General features: G+C 38.7%; 2 protein-coding genes and 1 long non-coding RNA gene across 5 annotated transcripts in view; 1 reads left to right on the forward strand and 2 right to left on the reverse strand.

Annotated features, from left to right (window-relative positions):
• Positions 1-1,198: 1,198 nt before the first annotated feature.
• On the reverse strand, positions 1,199-16,338 carry LOC111333056 (uncharacterized). Of its 3 annotated transcripts, none has more exons than XM_088759039.1 (10): positions 15,799-16,338; positions 14,945-15,217; positions 14,764-14,860; positions 11,160-11,509; positions 9,477-10,065; positions 5,280-7,387; positions 4,611-4,698; positions 3,828-4,140; positions 2,741-2,850; positions 1,199-2,357 (listed from the first exon to the last, which is right to left on the reverse strand). In XM_088759039.1, exons 2-10 carry the CDS (start codon positions 14,998-15,000, stop codon positions 1,854-1,856), a joined length of 4,215 nt encoding a protein of 1,404 aa, XP_088615165.1. In that variant the 5' UTR covers positions 15,001-15,217; positions 15,799-16,338; the 3' UTR covers positions 1,199-1,853. The 3 variants fall into 3 exon arrangements, with proteins under 3 accessions (XP_088615165.1, XP_088615164.1, XP_022794314.2); XM_088759038.1 differs by having other exon boundaries at positions 9,477-10,083; XM_022938579.2 differs by lacking the exon at positions 14,945-15,217 and having other exon boundaries at positions 9,477-10,083; positions 15,799-16,337.
• On the forward strand, positions 14,172-17,015 carry LOC148732473 (uncharacterized). The gene is made up of 2 exons (XR_016000792.1): positions 14,172-14,220; positions 14,736-17,015. It is a non-coding gene; the product is annotated as an uncharacterized LOC148732473 (long non-coding RNA).
• Positions 17,016-17,946: 931 nt separating this feature from the next.
• Positions 17,947-21,922, reverse strand: part of LOC111333058 (golgin subfamily A member 2) — a 30,830-nt gene continuing 26,854 nt past the window's right edge. Inside the window, exons 35-36 of the mRNA XM_022938580.2 lie at positions 20,918-21,024; positions 17,947-20,514 (exon numbers count right to left, since the gene is read on the reverse strand). Coding sequence (XP_022794315.1) covers positions 20,065-20,514; positions 20,918-21,024 — 557 coding nt within the window. The 3' untranslated portion in view covers positions 17,947-20,064. The remainder of the gene's footprint in view (positions 20,515-20,917; positions 21,025-21,922) is intronic.

Genomic DNA, 21,922 nt, shown 5'->3' on the forward strand with positions numbered 1-21,922 from the left:
GTGTTGAGCGGCCACTTTGAATGCAGGAGATAGAAACTAAGATAACGAAGACGATTTTCGGAGAAGTAAAGGTTGCTTCACTTCACATTTAAAAGAAATATTCAGCCGATATGAAATCTTGCGACGGCGAAAAAAGAACTCAAGTGAAGGATAATCTACCTGAAGTGGAAGAAGACTTTGAAACTTCTAAGGAAAATAATATGATATAGCCAGAAGATGAGCTCGGGAGGCTGTCTTTGACGGCTGTTTAAAGATTTTCTTAGCAGTAAACGTCTGTAAACATCAGATCGTAGGTGCTCGCGCGAGCACACGCAATTGTCAGCGGTGGCTAAAACAGATCATGAGCAAATGTCGATCTTATAGAATCCAGATTTTTAAATGCGCGAGAACGCGCGTGGAAATTGCTAAACTCACGAAAGCTATTGCATGAAAACAAGTCCGGTGACCCCTTCTTGTCATTGTTCCAATATGATAATAACTTCGAAAGGAATCATCAGAAAAAAAAACTAGAAAATTCTACGGAAGGAAATTTGCGATGTGTGAAAATTGACCTTTTTGTAGAGTTTCTGAAATTCCGCTCCGTAGAATTTTTTAAAAATCTTTGTGGATTTTCCTTTTCAAGTCCCAAAAGCAATCACTGAAAAAATTCAGGGGGTCACCGGGTTAGTTTTCGAATTATTTAAGCCACAAGCTAAAAAATGCGTCTGAATAAGCCTATGAAAGTGTTGCCATGGAAACTGCTAGTGACGAAATGACACTTATTTTTGGATAACCAATGATTATGTAATTCAACCTCGTAAAAGTGTTCAACTGGCCTTGGTCAGTCTTTCTGTTGTATTCTTTCAAAGTTACAAACCATGAAAAAGATGAAAACCGGTACGAGCCACCTCAAGTGATTGTGGTAGAGAATGATTTTCTCCCATAAGGCTTCAGACTACTCTTCATCGTTTGAAGTAGTCTTTCTGCAGATCGAGGTTACAAGGCAGTGTCGTGATTAACGTTGGAAAATGTATGAAGAAGACAGTTCACCGCTTCAACGAATATTCACATCGCGATTACGAAGTATAACTAGAACCACTCCTAGAGCCAAAAAGTTAACATCGTAAATATCCTTTTAACACGAGTACAAGGAATCGAAAAAGGTAGCGTAAAAACTTGATCACACATCCAACAAGTCTGTATGAAACTCATGAGCACCTTTTTTTTCTTAATAATTTAATATAATTTTTACTCGTATCAACTGTCTAAAATATGAAAATATATATTATATTCTTGATACCAATGGCGGAATTATCTTTTATGTATTACACATTACATTCGTTTGGTTCAACGACTCATTCATTTTGCTGCAAAATATGACTCTACCTTAAAATGGTACTTTCCTGGAGAGGAAACTTATGCGCAGCATTTGTGAGAAAAATATTTGTTCTAGAGGTACTCCACTGTATTACTGAGTTAATCCAGCTAAGAACCCACGAAGTAACTGCGTATAGCAATATACTGGTTCTCTATGCTATTATGGAAAAGGCCAACTAAATACAGTTAAACCCAACTGGTAGCTGGTTTACCGATTTTCCCACGAATCATACAAAAAATATAAGTTACATATCCACCTTTAGGCTAATAAGAGAACGTTGTTTCAGTTTTAGCTACTGCTAATCGAGTACTTCATTTCCACGTTGGGTGAAAATTTCAAAGGACGTTCAACAAAAGACATCCTATGACATTTTCTCTCCTTTTTTTGACTTCTCTGTCAGAAATCCCTCGAAAACCAATCGCATTCTTCAACTTCGCCACTGAAACGTGCTGCCAAAATAAGTTGAGGAATGGGTTTGGTTTTCGAGGGGCCCAAGTTACGCAAGCTGGGAATCCAAGACGCCATATTTTCCATATTTTTTAGGGCCAGGCGTTATGTTCCTGACGCTGGTCTTCTTAGAGTAAGAACAATCAGGGGGCCGCTTAAACGCGACTCCAAACTCCGGTGGGAGAGGGGGTGGTGGGGGCGGAGGTGCGATTCTCTGTGAAGGTGTCTCCTCTGGAACCGAGTCTAAACTCCTAGCTCTTGATAACACAGGAGGCCTTAGTCTTTGAGTTTCACCCACGAGGCTGTCTCCCGATCTTGTAGAGAGGACAGGATCACTATGTACAGTCGATGGCTTCTTCAATTTCCATGGATTGTGGAAACCACCAAAGAGTCCGCGAGCACTCAAGAAGAGTAGGCCTGCAGTTCGACTGAGAAAACTTCCAGGACTGGGTGTGTCAGCACAAGAAGGACTGTCAGGGGGAGGCTCGGGACTGGATCCTTTGCGTTTGCGGTTACGTTTCTTCTTACCGTCATTAGAATTGAACGGTTCTGTCTATAACAACAACAACATTTTCCCTTATTTCAAAAGTTTAAATCTAAATACAGATTACATAAACTACTTGACTTCGCGTTTGATTATTTTATCTAGCTTTGAAAATTATGTGCACCTGACTAACACAAAGACTACAAATATAAGTATGGTAAAAGAGAAGAAACAACAAAAAGAAAAAAAATAAACGACAAAAAACTTAAAATGAACAAGAATGATTAATGATCAAGAAGATAAAAGCGGACGGAAATAATCAAGGTTAAAAATTGCTAAAAATATTTTTCAAGATACACTGTGATGTAGCACAACTGATAGGCTAATGTGCATTTTGTGGCAAACTTTGGAATTTCTCCCCAGGGCCACTGACTGTACGAGTTTTATCTGACCTTGTTTAGTTTGCTCTCATGGCCATCTGCAATATTACTCGAGCCGACAGACTCCGGTTCTGGCGGCTTTCCAAAACTACGAAGGAGCTGCTCTCTTCCACTGAGAGAGGCTGAAAAAAAAAAAAAAAAAAGAAAAAAAAAAAAGTTAACCACACATTTCAATGAACTAAGTGCGTCGGTGGGGAGTATATCAAGATAATTTGATATTATCAACCGAGTTGATAATGTAAATTGGCCACCGTAAAGAGTTTCTAAGCTGATGTTTCGAGCGTTACCCTTTCGTTATTCGTGAACACTGACTAATGCGGTCTCGACTTCTTCCTCCTTCTTCGCTGTGACGAAGGGCTGACGCCCGAAAAATCAGCTCAGAAACCCTTTACGGTAGCAATTTCCATAATCAACTCAGTTGCTAAAACCAAATTATCCTATTTCAATGAAATGCTGCTTTGGGTGCAATAACATAAAAAAAAAAATTGTTTCGTCAACATTCTACTCTTTCCTATCATCGTGTCTACGTATGGAAGCAAATAGAAGTTACGGACACGTAAATGAATTTCACTGAGCAATTCCAATATACAAAGAAATTCCAATCTATTCAGTAGTGGCACAGTACATCATGCTGTCTCAAAGTTAACCATTGCTTTTCCAAAGGTTTTGTTTAGATAGAGCCCCTTCTCCCACATTAAAAAAAAAAAAAACAAAACAAAACACAATTTCATCTAAATTACATTTACACGAGTCCATTGTTGGCTCTTACACTGTACTTGATCATAATATTGTTTTCCGAGGCTCTCCAGTTCCCCTCCCCTCCCCTTCTTTTATACAAAAGAAAAAAAAAGATCTAAATTCTGATCCGTCAGTTGATGTGGGACCACCAGTGGATGTACATGCACCAGCTAAATTCTATCGCCTTTTCCAGTACTTTTATCTACGCTACTTCAGAGGGTGGATGGAACCTTAAATTAATTATTGTTTTAAAGGTCAAATTATCAGATGGGATTTGTTGCAAAATAAATATTGCTTCAGCTTACAAGCCTATACTGTCAATTGTGTATTCTTCAGTATCAAATATGTCCATCTAACTTGCCTGTCGTGTGGATTATACTAGTCTTGTTATGGTCATCTTCAATTGCCAACCTTGAGGGGCCCTTGCCGTTCAAGAAGTGTTCAGACTCCCTAAGGGCCTCAGGAATGTTGTTGTTGTTGTTATTGTTGTTTCTCTTGGTAAACACAAAAAACAAGAGCAAGATCAAGGCAATCTCTATAAACAGACCAATCACATGCCTCTCCATAACTTCCTTGTTTAAAGGATCCATGCGAGCCTTCATTTCCACCATCATACTGGTCAGATTATCCACCTCAGACTGCAGTTTAGCAATTTGTTCCTTTTGGTTATTAATCTGCAAGTAAAATTCACTTCATTTGAAAAGGGATGCATGCACGAAATAAGTGTAACATATTACACAGACATAATGGACTGTTGGTTAATGTACCAAAAAATTCCACATTCAACTGAAAACACGATTGGAAATTTTCACCAGTATACACTTGAAGTAATGCACTGATTTAGGCTCCTCTCAAGTCCAGTAGCAGACATCAGGCCCCTAACTATAGTTTACCAAGCATGCAACCACTACAATTATTTTGACATCAGATTTGAGGATGGGAAAAGTAGTCCATCACAGATTAACCCCAACAATTTTTCACATTTCCTGGACGTTATCCAGTATCCATTTGTTACTGGGCAGAGAGGACACTGAGAAAGGAACGTACATGTATCTTGCCCTAAACTTTGAAGTGCACTAACCAACAGGCCACACCATTTACCTAACTTCAACAATCAACTAACAATCCTTATATGTATACATACCACATTTTCTGCTTTCTTTGTGGCATTTGTTAACAAGGCAACTTTCTTGTCTGAGTTCTTTTGAAGGTCATCCAGGGATTTCCGGTACCTGTGTTCAAGAACAAAGGCTCGTGAATAAAACATAGTAAATATAAAAAAATTAAATAAAATGTTAACTTCCAAGGTTTTAATACCAACAGTTTAATATACACCACATACAGTGTACTTATGTCTACGTCAACCCATTCCTTGCAACCAACCCACCTCATATTAAATTTAGTAAACCACACTCTCTCAGTATAATCTTGATAATCATGCAAGTAATTTGAGTTAAAAAGTTAGTGTTTGCTACAAATTTCTTCATAAAACATTGCAGATCAAAAACCAAACTCACCTTCCAAACAAACAAATTGCAGGGTCCAATGAGAATGGGTTCCTCACATCATGTACAGGGGAATGGGGGGAGGGGAGGGTAGAGTTCACAAGTTTGTCCACAACTTGCAATCTCTCAACCTCATTCTCAAAAAGTTTGTGCACTAAGAAAAGTTCAAGGGAGTCTCCAGAACCCTACAATGCACCCATAACTTTACAACACCTCCAGATTTCACTACCTCTAATCCAAGACTTGATGGCAAAACAAAAACTAACCAAAACTAAACAACAAATTACACTCCTTGCAATAAGCCCCACCTCTGGTTTAGCTGTTCCATGTACAGTGTGCTCATGTTCAGGTTCTGTTCTAAAGCCTTGATCTTGTTGCTGAGACGGACAAAAATTGACTCCTTATGTACCCCAGAACCAACCACTGAGGCCACACCAGCTGACGAGCCTGATACATGCTGTTGTGCTCTACTAAGTATGGTGGCATCCAGACTGGTGTCCGATGATGCCACAGAGATAGACTCCTGGTTGCTTGAACTTGCTACAGGGGGAGCTGGCAATGGAAGGACTGACTCAAACTGGTCATTAGGGTCACTTGTAGAACCAACACAAGGCTGAGCTGTTGGATTAACACTTTGGGACTCCCCCACAGCAGTTGATGTAGTACTTTCACCAGTACCAGCACTACCCTGGCTTTCCATGTTAGGAAGAATCCCTTTATCTCCCAAGCCTTCAGATTCAACAATCTTGTTTGAAAAATCAGTTACCTGCCCTTCATTTTCCTTGGAATCACTCTTTTCATTTGATGAAGGGTAGTCTTTCTCAACCTGAGTTTCTTCACGCAGTTGAGCAGTTCCTTCTCGTCCTTCTTTATCAGTGAGTTTTGTCTCCAGGACATCAATATCTGGAGACGAAAATGGTACAGTGTGTAGTGAGTTTGGAGATTTGCATTCCGTTGGGGTTGCATGGACCTCATTGTCCTTATATTCTCTTAATTCATCTGGCATATCAGGCTCCCTCTTCTCTTCAGCTTTACGAAAAGAGTTCATATCTGACTGAACAGACTCTGGAACTTCTTTGAACCCATCCTTTTGTACTGATGAAGCACCTTCACGGTCCAGTGTAGATGACAGGCTAGTGGATAACAAACTTCCATGTGTGGTCTGTTCCTTAACATTTTGCATCTTTTTGGCAACAGCTGGTTCTTGAATATAGTTTGCTTCAGGTTCTTTAACTACAGATAACTCTGAACTTTGATATGTCGGAGAGGAGGAAGATGATGACAGAGCAGAATTCAAAGGTGCTTCTGAAACGACTGAAACTTTTACTAATGAAGGTGTCTTGATGTCGGGTATGTCACTTTTCATAGCCAAAGAGCTTCCTGAGTGACTGGGTTTTACAATTTCACTGGAGACAATATTATCTGCAATGTTTAATGGCATAAAAACAGGAACTCCACTTTTACCATCCCAATTGGTGGAGGATGAGCTGGGAATATTGACAGAAGACTGCGGATTTTCTTCTTTAGATAGGACATTATGCTGCATTATACTTTCACTCACAGATTTCTTTTCCTTGATGTTGTCCTGTACCACATGTTTTTCCCTTTCTCCTTGTTCATCTTGTTGTTGGCTTCCAGAAAATTCATCTTCTTTCTTGTCAAATTTTAACTTCTGAACAGGACTTAAAACAGTTCTTCTATCCTTCACAGCAGTTCTTAGAAATGTGGAATCCTTGTAACTGTTCTTGGAGAACATCAATCGTCCCATGAAACATCCTAAACAATATTGGCCAATTACCTGAGCAAATGACTGACAACGAGTTAAAACTGGACATGTTGTTTTGGATTCAGAACCACTTTCCATATCCTCACACAGTGAGGTCTTTGGACTGCTACTGTTTACAGTCATGGGTTTTCGTTCTTGTGTGTGAGACATCCCCTTGTCTATGGGAAGTTTTTTATTCCCAATATCACTATCATTGTTTGTCTTGTTTTCCACTGGGTTTTCTTCAAGTTCTTCTTGACCAACAAGAGTAACAATTTTATGTTTATGTTTGGATTCAATCTCACTGGAAGCTGTTCCACCATTGGTAACAGATTTTATGGAATCATCATGTTGCTCTCCTTTCTCACTACCATTTCTATTTCCCTCCTCCTTTCCTGCAATTTTCTTGACAATGTTCATCACAGTATCAGCAGCACGCTCAAGGAAGTTTGGCTTCTTAAGTTCATCTTCAGCCTTTGCCCCTGGTTCAGATGGCAAGACTGGAATATCTTGCTCGCTGTCCGAGTTATCACTGTCATCTTGTCCATCTGTTTCATGATCTTCAAGCTCTTCCATCATACTACTTCCATGCACCCGCAGAAGACTAAGGGGACAGTAATGCTCTGAACCAAAGTGACTCAACATCTCAACCTGCACAGGTGAAAAAATCATTACAATTTGAATTGTGTGACTGTTGGACTCCCAGTAATTAATTTCTTCAATCTCTGAGTCTGATACAAGTCACATGCCACCACTTAATACTTCAACGTAAATGGTAGGTTGAAACAATCTTTTAAGAAGGCAATATATCCACTAATGTGATCATTTGTTGTACTACTATGTTGGACTATTACGTTGACACCCATTCACTAATATTGAAATTCAATACTACTGATTATCAAAATTTATAACTGTAGTACTTCGCTCAAATTCTCTCCTCTCTACTTTCCAGTCTGCTCTGCCTATATTTGATTATTATGTCTTGTTTTAACTCACTAGTAATTTTATTGTATTTAATTTGTATGACAACTGTACGTATCTTTTAGCTTATTATGTGGTAAACTAATGCATGGCTTATAACCCTAATAATATTATAGTAATGAAATCTCTTTAGTTTATTGTAAAATATCTTTAGTTTATTGTGGTAATGAAATTTGAATGTGTAGTATTTACTTATTTATTACTAATACCTGCCAAGACTAGCTAATGCTATATGTGGGTTGTGTAAATTTGCTTCCAATGTTCTATAAAATAATAAACAAACAAACACACAAACAAACAAACAACCACACAAACAAACACACACACACAAACAAACAAACTAGAGTCATAAAACAGGTATTGAGTGGAATTTACATGTAGCTTGCAAATGGATTCCAAATAGCTCAGACTTAAATTTGAGGCCTTGACACTGTCACTGTCAGGAGTGACAGAAAAGTGATTTAGGAATTTCTGCGCTAAATATCAATACATCCTCAAAATGGTGCTATAAAGAAAGGGAGGGATATATTCTGATTTGAAATTCTCAATGAAAGCGTAACCTGCAATGAATGTACAGAAAACAGTATGGAGAATTCCCATTTCTATTATAACATAACCAAAGTAAAGCATGTGCTCTGATTGGTCAATTTAGCGTCCCCCATTTGCCCATGGGTATACGCTGCTGATGTGAGCAAATGCAAAGACTATATTACGCGTGTGCTTGTTTTTTTCTGGTCGTGTAAGATTTGTTAAATAAAGGGGAATGTTATGTTATAAAACAAATGGTAAACACCACAGCGTACACTATTGAGTTATGGATGCACTTGGGAGGTTTGCTAAGCACTAAAGAAGCTAGAGTCGCTCTCGGCTATCGCCTCGAGCAACTCTTACCCTTCTTTCGAGCTCTTCCACTCAAGAAGCTAGAGTCGCTCTCAGCTATCACCTCGAGCGACTCTTACACTTCTTTCGTGCTTAGCAACCTCCCGCGTGCATCCATAACTCAATAGTGTAGGCTGTGGTGTTTACCATTTGTTAATTTTAGGATTAAAGTGTCTCTACAGCCAACAGGGTTTTTATTGTTTTGGCATCTCTTTAACCTGTAAAAAAGTATTCTCTAAAAAAAAAAAAAAAAATTGATCCTGACACCTCTTCAGCCTAAAATCGAGCTTTAAAGTTCCCACTTCGGCCAAGCCCAATAAAGTTGACCACATAAGGGAAGATTGGTGATGAGTGATGTCACTCCAGGAGCATCTCGTTGTTACTTTGCTTGACAAACGCAGTACTTTTACAACACATCTATTGGGCATATTTATGTTACCAAAAACTATTTACCTTACTGAAAAAAAAAAAACAGTGAAATGAACCACTGGTGGGATTTGGCACATTCCTGATTTGACATCGCAACCCAGTCTGAACCCAATTTCTTTTTTGCCCTGACTCATGGTCACCTCCAATGGGCGTGGCCAAAGCGGGAAGTTTAAAGCTCGATATCAGGGCGAAGACTCGTCAGAATCCAATTTTTATTTAAGAATACTTTTTTACATATTAAATACATACCAAAACTATAAAAACCCTGTTGGCCATATAGACACTTTAAGGATCAATGGAGCCCCCTCTAGCGTTCTTGGTCAGTTGTTTTGGTTGATATTTCAAATGTTCCAGAGTTTCCATTATCATGTACATTACATAAGCAACATCCCTCAACTTATAAACATTTATGATCACATGCACAACCTCACGCACAATGTACACACTTTACCTTAAGGTACTTGGCATAAATTGGTTCATCTAAAGGAAAGGTTTGTACTGTTCTTTCTTCCCGAGCTTCAAAGGTTCCAAGCATTGTCCATTCTCTTGTTGGATACCTTGTGCTAACGTAAACGCTAAAGCTTTCTGGTGTTGAAGAGAACAGCTCAAAGTTGGCAATCTGAATGCTCTTAACTTGAGCTACATCACAAAGCTCAACAATAAACCACACTTTAGCACTGCATGGATTTAACATATACAAGTCTTTGTTCTCCATTAAAATACTATCAGCATTTGAAGCCTCCTCATTGTGGTCCAGAATCTTAGCACCACAATCCACAGATGCATAGTTACTCTGTTTTCTCTCCTTGACTCTTTTGGGTTTGGGTTTGTGTGTAGGTCCACTAGCATTCTGGGCAGTCTGTTGTTTGCTCTTCTCTTCTTCCTCTTGCAAGACCCTTCTCTTAAATTCGTCAAATGATGGCATCTCCTCTTCCTTGGGTTTACTTTCTTCCTCTGCCTGGTTTAAATCAGCTGTAATGCTGTCTTTATCTTCCTTTACCAATGCAGCTGGAGTAGGTGGAGTGGGAACTGGTGCCTTACTAATAGGATTCGGAGGGCTTGAAAATGTCAAAAATTGCTTAAGTTAAAAAATTATTTATTTTACAATATAGCATGGCTAGTTTTGTAGATAAGTTCCCAAAAGAAAACATCCCACACAATGAATGGGTACTTTAACTTTACTTTTGTAGGTTCATTAAGAATAGGGAGGGGGGGTGGGGATAGGGGCTAAGAAGCTATTTTGTTTGAGTTTGTTTTTGTGTTGGACACTGAAAGGGTAGAGCAAGGTGTCAATATTAGTTGTCTATTTTGTAAAGATAAATGTAAGCACAATGACCTCACTTTCAAGGTTCCTCTAACACTTTAAAGGTGTCCAGTTTCTAACAGAACAACAAAAACTAAAACACAATGCTGCACTGAAAAAATAGGAATACTAATGGTTTTTGAAAAATGTTTTTAAAAGTTAACAAATGCAACAGGAGCTACATGTAGAATGTAATATACTGGAGTCATTAAAGCCTAAGAAAGGTCTAAAATGTTTTCCAGGAGAGCTTTTAAAAGTCCTGGTCAATAGAGACAAATGAATAGTTTTATTTTCTTTAAGAATTGTTTCTGCAAGTGATTTGAAACTGGTCATACACAGTTCACTTTTGTGCATATATTTGATTGTTGGTAAGACATTAGATCTAAATGTACACATGTACAGGAATTGCTCTCTAGGGCTAAAATTCAGTGTCTGTTTTCTGTCCTTAATAGGGTCTAGATTAAGGAAGTATTTTTTTTTAAAGAAACTATGTAACACTTTTAATGCAACAAGATGAACCCTCTGTAAAAGAGAGGTGTCTGTATGGTGAGGTTCACTTGAGGGAGGAAAGCAGTTTAAGGAAACAAGGAAAAATTTTTCATGTCTGAATAAAAATAACCCCTAGTCATTAAAATTTTACAGAATAATTTTGTGTATAGTTTCTGGTGAATTCTCCAATCTTGGATGCTCAATGAATTTACTGGCAATCATTGAGAAAACTTAACCTGTTTGGAAAAATTATATTTACTTCAGCCTTATAGCTTAGCAGGAAAAGAAGAAACAAGTTTGTTTTTTATGTGGGGTGCAAAATAAAGATTAAAACCAACTCACGCAGTGTCCAGGACTGATATCAAAGCTTCTGGTCCTTTTGTAGGGACAGGCTCAAAGGGACTTCTTTCCTTCAAACCATTGATGGAGTCTGATGACTGAACCTGACCAGAATTATTGGGAGGAATAAGTATCACAGATGATGCCACGTGACCATTTGTCTGTGGATTAGATGCAAAGCTACTACCAGTGATTAAGGTGGCAGTAGACTCTGTATCAAAGCTAGGAGTGGCAGGAGCCACAGTTGGAGTAACAAGTTCTTCAAGGTGTAATGAGGAAGAAGGCAAAGCTGCTGATAATTTTTGCATTAGCACTGGTGCATCCTTGGATGATTCAGACTGCTTGACATCATCCTGAAAGAAAAGTAATTGAAGATGAATGTAAAGAAAAGCTGTGATATGGTGTACCTCTTCACCCCCAGGTGATATTAACAAAAAACACTGAACTTCTTTCAAATATTTATCTGACAATTGAGAGCTATGTGTAGTTTTGTCAAGAACTAAGCCACTACTTAATAAGTGATACAGTTTAGTAGCTACTGCTACAAATACATCTATACCTAAAGATATGCTGCTGCTTCTTCCTCTGTTAACATGCCATTTGTTCCATTAATTCAATTTCAGTTGCAATAATAAAAGTAAAAAAAAAGAAAATCTATTACGCTTTGAGGATTTATAAGCCAGGTGATATTGTGAAGGAGATACAGTTGTACATGTTAAGCTATTTTAACTTTTAAGCAACTACATTTCGAGACTAAAATTTCTTCAGGGCCAAAAAAACTCTGGAAAATGTAAAAATCTACTGAATTGACACAAATGTGACCAAATTGTTTTATTTGATTTGTCAGAGGAGTCATGTACATGTAATCAGACCAAAATTCATGCTGTTTTGTTAAAATATTTTTATAATTTTTTCCAGGCAAACAAGTGCTAAAAGTATTGACACTAAAACAGGTAACAGGTGCGAGCACATGTCAAAACCACTTATGGTAAAATATTCAAATCAGGTTCAGTTCAAGTGGATGAGAATAAAAATACAGGTTTGAAAAATAAGCAAACACGTAGGAAAGACTCTTTAATTTGGTAAACAAACAAACTTATTTAGGGTAAAAGGCCACAGGATATCAGGAGGTTTTTGTTTTGAAGTTAAGTTTAAAACAAACCTTTTTACAAATATTGGTGCACATATCTCCTTGGTAAATTTTCCTTAAGTTTACATCTGTGCATGTATGCATGTAGTCAACCAAAAGCCTCAAATTTAATTTTAAAGACCAAAATCACCTTTTTTGCAAGGAATAATGATGAATATCCATACATATGTAAATAGACTTTGACATCCTCAAAAAAAATTCTTCCCACTCTTTGATTCCTAGCACTTGTGCTAAAAATGCAGGCCTCCTAGAATATTTAAAAATTAAGGAAAGAGAGAATGAAAACACAGGAGAAGGAGATGTCTTTATATATCAGATTTCCAGATGGCAAAATTTATTAGAGTTTTTAAAGAACGTCTATGATCATACCAACAAGGACAAGTACCGGTAAAAGTTTTGAGTTAAAAAGATTCCTTAAACTTTTGTCATTTATTCTAGGAAGATTCTAGATTAGAGTTCATCAGGTTAAGCCACCCAGCCCAGGTGAATGAATGGTCCGAAGCAAATACAAACAGAAGACTAATTTCTTAGGATTTAAAGGTTACTTTGTTTCAAGTAAAAAAAATTTAAACCAAGAAAAAATTTAAGCTACAACAAACTTTGTAGATACAGTCATCCAATTAATACAACCGTAAGCTGTGTTGAATCAAGCTGATGCAGGTTTCACTTAAAGTTTTCAGTGGGTGGATGATGCTTAAAAAAGATTTAGTGGTTTTGGTTGTCAAGTTCTACAGTCATTCTGATACTGTATTAGGGTTCTTTATAGCCATTGTTTGGTCTCGAGGTGAAAACACCTTCTGTGATAAGGTTAAACAACAGCTATAAGAGGAGACAAGCAGGATATGTATGCATAAGTATACTTTTGGCAACATTTTGTTTCAGTAAATGAAGAAGCCAGAAAAATTCCAGCAGAACATCCTGCAAAAATTTCTGGATGTCTGCTTCCCCAGATTTTCTGGGAAGCATCCTATTTAATAAGTTACGTATATGTGCACGATCCTTCGCAGTAAAGCACTATTTAAGCAATAGTGAAAATCAGACCTGAAAAAAATTCAGGCCTGTACGGGATTCGAACCACTGACCTCTGCGATACTAGTGCAGCGCTCTACCAATTGAGCTAACAAGCCAACTGGGAGCAGGCCATCAAATTAATTCGACATAAACCCGTAAGATGATAAATCAAACAACAAACATATGAAATACATATATATGTACTGCGGTTATGAAGCGTATATGTGCACGATCCTTCGCAGTAAAGCACTATTTAAGCAATAGTGAAAATCAGACCTGAAAAAAATTCAGGCCTGTACGGGATTCGAACCACTGACCTCTGCGATACTAGTGCAGCGCTCTACCAATTGAGCTAACAAGCCAACTGGGAGCAGGCCATCAAATTAATTCGACATTAACCCGTAAGATGAATTAATTTGATGGCCTGCTCCCAGTTGGCTTGTTAGCTCAATTGGTAGAGCGCTGCACTAGTATCGCAGAGGTCAGTGGTTCGAATCCCGTACAGGCCTGAATGTTTTTCAGGTCTGATTTTCACTATTGCTTAAATAGTGCTTTACTGCGAAGGATCGTGCACATATACCCTTCATAACCGCAGTACATATATATGTATTTCATATGTTTGTTGTTTAATAAGTTACGTTCTCACACTAAAATTTTCTATTTAACTCGATGTTCGTATTTCGTATGTCATTTGTGACCATTTGCTGTTTACCAATGATTTTGACATGAGAGATCATCCAAATGTTCGAAATTTAAGAATATGAAATTCAAGGGTGTATCAAGACCTCATAGCTTTCTTACACGTAAGTTTCCTAGGTGACTCTTCGTATGTGGCGATCTTACAAAATGGTCTTGCGAAATTAAGTTATAAAGCTTAATATGCAATATCACGTTACGGAACATGTAAGTATGGAGGGCAATATCAAAAATATTTAGAATATGGTGAGGTAGCTGCTCAAAAGAGAATAGTTATCTCTGCTTTACGATCTTCAGAAAGTTTTGGGAATAATGAATGAAAACAAAATACACGTGTAGAAACAGAAGCTTGAATGTCGATTTTCGGGGACTAACTTCGTAGTAAAGACGTTATTTTCCAATAACTTGCTAAACCTCGGCAATAGGTTGCTTTCCTCGTACATCAATTTTGGAGTCATTGAAATAAAACGGAACTCAAAACATTCGATGATCCATCAAATAGAAACTGAATCAAAACACAAACCTACTAGCTACTACCACCTGCCAAAACTAAAATGTGTAACTAGCTTTCTAACTTTTTCTATAAGAAAGATTATCCTCATCCTTTAGAAAATCACCCTCAAAGAACATTCAATAGCACTTTTGAATCTTGTAAATCAATCAACTCAACGCCCTAATATATCAAAAGCTAGAGGTCAACAATCAAATACATTCTTTCGCAGTCGATCCAAGCAACACACAAGGACTTACTGTTTTGGAAAGCTCTTCGTTGGATGAAGGTGATAATTCTAGTTTTCCTTGTTCAGGAATACTTGACACTTTCTCGTTCCCACTCGGGGCTTGAATTCTGCGAAATAAACCAAAGGCAACATACGGTCAAAGTCCCCTTCCTCAAACCGATGTAGTTTACACAAGCTTCAATACTACTCACCGCCTCATAAGACCAAGGAATAAAAGCGAAATAAATAGAGATGGAAAATAATTCATGGCAAAATGGAACGGCGATAGCCTTTGTCAACACATGATCCGTGGAATTTTGCAAAATATTGAAAAATAATTGGAGAACGAAACGAAGCAGGCAATGTGTTTAGTCATCCTACTACAAAATCTGGGACTTGCAACAGAGGCAGACTCCATGATGGTGACGTGTTGTTATGGACCGGTCATACTGGTTAACATCGAATGTCACGCAGAAACCGCTGGACTGTGAAAAACAAAGGCACGGAGTCGGTCGGAGTCATGCAAATGACCGCAGACAAACAAATGGACAGAAAACCTGAAAATTCCTGTTAGAGAATGAGGAAAGAATTGAATATGTTCCTGCATTATTTTGGATCTCACTGCTTTATCAAGTTAAACGTCGAGGTTCAAAGTACTCGCTGTGGTACGCAGTACGTTTAGTTGACAAAATGCGGCGAATTATACGACGAGGAAGAAGCGAAAGAGGAAGAGGGGAATTAGATTAAGTTGGCTTTAGAAATTGAGGAACTTGACTGAAGAACACAAATCACATAAAACTTGATACTTAAAGGGAGAAAGACTGAGAAACAAAAGTGATCGGATCGATCAGAACATCGGCAAGTGAATATTGTTACGTGCACGAATGACCAACAAATGTCCGCTAACAAAGCATATATGAAAATAGACTCCCGAGTACGATATACGGCACGCAACAAAAATGTAACAACAAGCAGTTACCCATTTTAACTATTATTTAATTAGTTTTACATTGTCTAATTTACTTAGGTTAAAGATTAAGTTAAGCAGTTCATAAAGCAGGCTTACAATCCTCCATGCCGTGTAAGTGTTCGTCGTCTTGATCAACTTCCAACTCCAATATCCGCCGACTGATGACCACAGCACTTGGCTTTCTTAATTTATCGCATTCTTTCCTTGTACACAAACTCTTCCGGAGGACTCCATAGTAAACTCTGTATTCTCTATCCTCTTCCTCTCTCGACTATCGTCTTTTTCATCTCTTTCTTCTCTCCGGATATCGCAAGGTCAAAAGGTCATAGCCTTGTCACATCATAGCTTCCACAAGTTCCGTCAGGAAGCCACGAGGGTAAGCCCTCGGGCAAATCTCTTTTGTACTTCTCACAAGCCAGCTTTTATACATTTACTTTAGTTATCTAGAATGTTCTATTACTATTTATAGCATATTACAAGTTGTACTATTTTTGGAAACTGCTGAGTCACATGAAAGAAGTTTCTGGAATATTTAACAACTATTCACCAAAGTGGAGGTGGTTAGTGGTGGATATTTACCGAGCCGCGAAGCGGCGAGGTAAATAACCACCGCTAACCACCGACACTGAGGTAAATAGTTGTTTTAGTATATACTAAAAGTATATACTAAAAGTATATAGTAAAAGTATATACTAAAAAGTATATACTAAAAAGTATATACTAAAAGTATATACTAAAAGTATATACTAAAAGTATATACTAAAAGTATATACTAGTATATACTAAAACAGTGAGATAATATACACCACCGTCGTTAATTTGAGTGATTTCTTCGCTTGTCACGGATGCAAACCGGGACGCCATTTTTTTCCGAGTTGCTCGGAGGTAAATAGCAAAGGATATTCGGAGTTTGACTAGCCAATCAGAGCGCCCCTTCAACGCTATCCACTGTTTTAGTATATACGAATACAGATTATAGATAATTCTAGAAAAGTCTGGGATTGCGTGACAGATTTAGTAAAAATAATTCGATCCTCGTAACAATATGGAGAGATTGAGTGAGGTAAAAGTGAACGATTATAAAATTATGTTAAGATTAAAGACCTACAGAACATGAACTTGAAGGTACTGAAGTCAGCTCTCCATGTTGGGATAAGTTGGTTTTAAGCGTCGCTAAGAGTCAAAGACAGTTTGGTGAAAAGTTTTCGAGGTCGAAGGTCTCAGGTCTCAGTTCTAAGTTTCCGGGACACCTTCCCTCCTTTGATATGCAGGATCGTAATTAATGTTTTATACAAATAAAGTTATAGAAGTAACTATAATTTTTATCTTTTCTCAAGCTAATTAACGTTTATGGCACCGTTAGAGATAGCCTGCGTCGCAGACAGTCTTAACCGACGGACTATACCGGGGATTGTGTGACACGTCCGGCTGCAACGCAGGCTACGTTAGACAACAAAGGCCGTTAGAGAGTGATTAAGATCTGGCACACGCTCCTTCATCTACTGAATGGGTTCAAAGGTCGCATACGCATACAACACGACTTGACGTCTCCCTTGAGTTCCTCCTCCCTTGGCGTGAAGTGTTCTAGAGCCAGTCTTCCACTAGTCTCCTTAGCAGCCGTTGGGTGATGTAGTCACGCAACGCGCTCTCCCTGACAAAAGGCTGCTTCAATCGGAAACACATTAGGGACCTCAAGAAACCACGACGGCGACGGCAACGAGGACGTGTAAAAACAAGAGTTCTAATTGGCAGAACAACAGCTCAGCACGTGCGTTTTGAAACTTTGTACATTTCTTAGCCGTCCTTTGCAAAACAACAACGTGAAATCGCCAAAATTTGCGTCGTCTGCGAACCGAAACCGCGACGGCAAATTATTTTAATTTCCATTTGGAACTCAACGGCTACTTTATACGTCACGCTGAAGTTGAGCTGTGGCGCTGTATGAGACAGTAAGCTCCTGCAGCCATTTTTGAAATTCTAACTAAGAGTAGAAATTCATTTTTTAATCGAAGTCTTCCTTGGCGTCGCCGTCGTGGTTTCTTAAGCTCCCTATTGGTTGGGAAGAGAACGCGTCAAACAACGGCTGCGAAGAAGACAAGTCTTCTATGGGACCGTTTAAGGATAACATTAGAACGCCAACAAATACTTTTGAAATTTCTATCGAGAGTTTGCCATTGTTGTAAACTAAATGCGTTAAAAAGCAGCAGAAAAAACCAAAAACACTGAAAAATAAAACAAATGGAACAAGTTTAAAACTACTTTATTTGGTTCTCCATAAAATCATAATTTAATTTTCAACCTTCTTGGTTAAATGTATTCATGATTTTAGAACACCTCTGAGATATGCATTGCTTCCCAAAGGAATACAGTGGACATTCCCCCGAATGACCTACTTTCTTTTAGAGTATAAAAAAATTCGTACCGTGATAACCTATTTAGGAAAGGTCACTTCATCAAGAGAACAGTGTCAACTGAGAACAAGCACTGCATATCTGTTACTCCATGCTCCTCAAACGTTTTGGACGAGTGCTAACTCAAACAAGAAATTCATAACTCATGCGTGTCTTTGCCAGTTTCTGTCGAATACGTCACGCAAAATTCGCGAACCAGCTAATGGGGTTACCAGTGTACGAAACCTGCATGATGCGGACTGCATGTGATTTCTGACTAGTATTTACTGTGGTATTGTTTTGAGTAGGAACATACAAGAAAGAAATCGCCCTTGACTTCTTGCGATCATTCTAGCATTGACTGGCAACTATTCAACAAGGTCTGGCAGCAACACTCAATGCATGGAATAAATATGAATATGTTTAATTCAATTTAAAGAAATTCGAGGTGATCCAGAGATTCTTTTGCTATCAACCGCCGACTCGTGGTCATGAATCCCATGCTTACGAACAATATCGACGATTTTGTTTTTGGTAAAACGCCAACTTTATGGTCAAATGAATTCCCAATAAATAAATTTTACTTCTACTGCTAAATTTTATTGAATTTGTCTGGAATTTGTCCACCTTGCACTCGTCTACAATTTTCAGTTTATTGGATAAGACAGTGCTTCTCGAGTGTCTTCGACGGGTCATATCTACGACAATACCCTGACTCGGCTCTCGAAAAGGGCGCGCACTTTTTTAACTCAAACATAGCAATCGAACTTGTTCGAGAACAAGAACGTTCCTGCGATTCGGAGTCAAACTTAGGCGAAAAAAGAACTTGCGGTCGTGTTAATACAAAGGTGAAACTCACCAGAAAAAGAGAACTTGTCCAATATCGAAGATTTCTGCGAACACCGTGAATATAAGGTGCAAGAAACCACCTTAATGCGAACCAGAATAATGTTCTGACTACGATGCGCTGCACCGCGGTCATTGCGATAGTAGTAGGGACTTTAAGCAGTCAGGACGGCAACGCCGCAGAAGACGTCGATTAAAAAATGAGTTTCTACTTTTAGCTAGAATTTCGAAAATGGCTGCATGTGTTTACCGTCTCATAGGGCGCCAGACCTCAAACTCAACATAACGCCGTCGGGGTTTGCTTAAATTCCCTAATATTAGGGAATTTAAGCAAACCACGACGGCGACGGCAACGAGAACGTGGAAAAACAATAGATCTAATTGGCAGAACAATAGCCCAGCACGTGCATTTTAAAACTTTGTACATTTCTTAGCCGTCCTTTACAAAACAACAACGTGAAATCCCCAAAATTTGCGTCCTCTGCGAACCGAAACAGCGGCGGCAAATTATTTTAATTTGCATTTGGAACTCAACGCTACTTTTATGCGTTATGTTGAGTTTGAGGTCTGGCGCCCTATGAGACGGTAAACACATGCAGCCATTTTCGAAATTCTAACTAAAAGTAAAAACTCATTTTTTAATCGATGTCTTCCGTGGCGTTGCCGTCGTGACTGCTTAAGTTCCCTAATGACTGATTGAGATCCGCTGTTCATGGGCCTTCGATCACAGCCAGTAACCCATTCTTCGTTTTCTGACCACTACTCAGGTTCATTGTATCACGGTTCGTACTCTTCAGGAATCATAAAATTCCAAGACCTTCCCAGGGACCTTTTCCCAGACCTTTTCCATGTCCTACGATCGAGAAGTTGGCTCCAGAACATCGTAAAAACGATCAAGTAAAAAGGGCAGTTTTCCTTCACAATCTCAAAAAATATATATTTTTTCAGTAACTTTCCCTTCCTTTTCACCACTCGTACTCACTCAGGCCAGGATTTTCATGATCCGTGCGAACCCTGTGTATCCTACTTATGTTGGCTAGACAGATTCCTTTGTCTACTCATAACCTCAGCTACCACTTCTTGTACCCATTACTTATGATTTCAGCTAAAATAATTTTGTTTAAGACTATAATCTAAGGACGCGTCCTCCGCAGGATCGACACGGTAAGAATTCTCTACTGCGTACATCAGGTGACATCCAACCTTTACGAGTACCATCTTCTGAAGGTCCTAACTGTTCTAAAATTTGTAGAATTTGACGAGCAGTTCCATCATTTTGATCAAACTCCTCATCATTTTGAAGTAGATTTAGTTCGTTTTCTGTCTCATCAACGCTTGAGCTTTTCGACATATCACTTTCTTCCAAGCTTTGACTGTTCGTTTCGCTTTCTAAGCTTAATTCCGCCTGCGGTACGATTACCTCGTCGCCTTGTTGATAACTAGAAATGACAGCTTCGTGTTCGTGCGCTACCATCCGGCTGCTTATAACGTTTTGTAACTGATGTTGCTGGATTCTCAGTTCTTTTCTTTCCTCCAGCATACGTTTGACCAATTCTTGCAGTTGGTTCATTTTGTCCTAAAATCCAACAAGAGAAAGTAAATGAAAAAATTTTAAGGGAGGAGGAGTTTCCCTAAAATCTGCCTGTACGGTGATGAACTTTGGTCACCTGTGGTTGGGGGGGAGGGAAGGGGGCATTAACAAGACTGGACTTAGAGCGAGAAAAATCGTACACTCTGAACTCCTTTGTTGAAAGAAGAAGACTGTTTTGATGGCAATACTCATGAATGTAGGACGAAGAAAATCTGCTCAGGAGGCCAGGATTTCTATTGGTCCAACGCTTATGGCAAATGCTTGACATTTTTTGTCAGATTAAAATTGTGGAAAATACAGAAAGATGTGTTTGGGGAAGGCAAGGGCTTCACCCTAATGTGGGCCAAAAGCTCTAAGAACTGAGAAATGTTATTTCTGTACCACCGACCTGCATGTTGGCCTTTTCACTTGACAACTGGGCGATGATTTCCTCTCGATCTTTGTAATAAGACTTCAAAGCATTCCTCTGGGTCTGATAAAGAGTGATGTACTCCCCTGCATACATTGAAGCCAGAAAATTTTCAGTTTGGGATGAGAAGTCAAAACTAAAGTTATCACCACAGCTACCTAGTACAAAGGTTAGTACGCTACAAAGTCAATGAGAAAATACACGTGACGGCAAAGATGAGGGCTTTAGATGACGACCTTTCGGCGACTAGTTTAAGCTCTACATCTTGTTAGCGCAAAAAGTGGCGCGTGTTTTCTAAGATTGTTCTACGGTAAACACAAGCAAACTGAGAGGGAACTGGAAGCAAAGTTTAAGTAAACCAGAATAGGTGGGGTGAGCCGGACTCTTCGTGCTCACCGGCTTAGATTGTGGTATTTTCAGTGCATCGCGGTGAGAAAAATTAGAAGCTACGAGCAGTATTATGGGCAACGAATAGGAACGAATTTTGCAGAGAATTGAAGTTTCCCTGAGATTTTACACAGCCTTGTCACTGTAAAACAAAAAAATCCTACATGTATTCGTACTTAAACACAAAAGCCCACCTTCCATCCACATTATCCCGTTTTATTATATGGCTGTGTCTCACAAGGACTGGGAACTACCGAATTCACGAATTTGATTGGCTGAAATCAGTATTAAAAGCGGTCTAGGTTTTCCTATCTAGACCGGCATCTTGACCGGTCTAGAAAAAACAGGTACAAAAACATAAAAAATTGGCATATAAGACACAGCCATATAATAAACATCTTATTAACCGAGCTAGGTCGGTCTGTATGGGAGAATCTTGACCTCGGTCGCTGGTACAGACCTCACTGTGTTCGGTCTGTACTGGCGACCTCGGTCAAGATTCTCCCATACGGACCTCCCGCTCGGTTAATAAGAACTAAGTATTACAAAACCAAATAACGATAATCACAATTAAAACACTTCAACATCACCAGACAC

The sequence above is a fragment of the Stylophora pistillata genome, chromosome 4, assembly GCF_964205215.1.
Source record: "Stylophora pistillata chromosome 4, jaStyPist1.2, whole genome shotgun sequence".
In the NCBI taxonomy this organism is placed as follows: Eukaryota; Metazoa; Cnidaria; class Anthozoa; order Scleractinia; family Pocilloporidae; genus Stylophora; species Stylophora pistillata.

Excerpts from the sequence above, each read along its gene's own strand:
- LOC111333056 (XM_088759038.1), bottom strand. The coding sequence starts at position 15,000 with ATGAATTATTTTCCATCTCTATTTATTTCGCTTTTATTCCTTGGTCTT. Across the intron at positions 4,699-5,279 it reads ATGGAACAGCTAAACCAGAG|GTACCGGAAATCCCTGGATG; the intron begins GTGGGGCTTATT and ends TCTTGAACACAG. Across the intron at positions 2,851-3,827 it reads TAGTATAATCCACACGACAG|CCTCTCTCAGTGGAAGAGAG; the intron begins GCAAGTTAGATG and ends TTTTTTTTTCAG.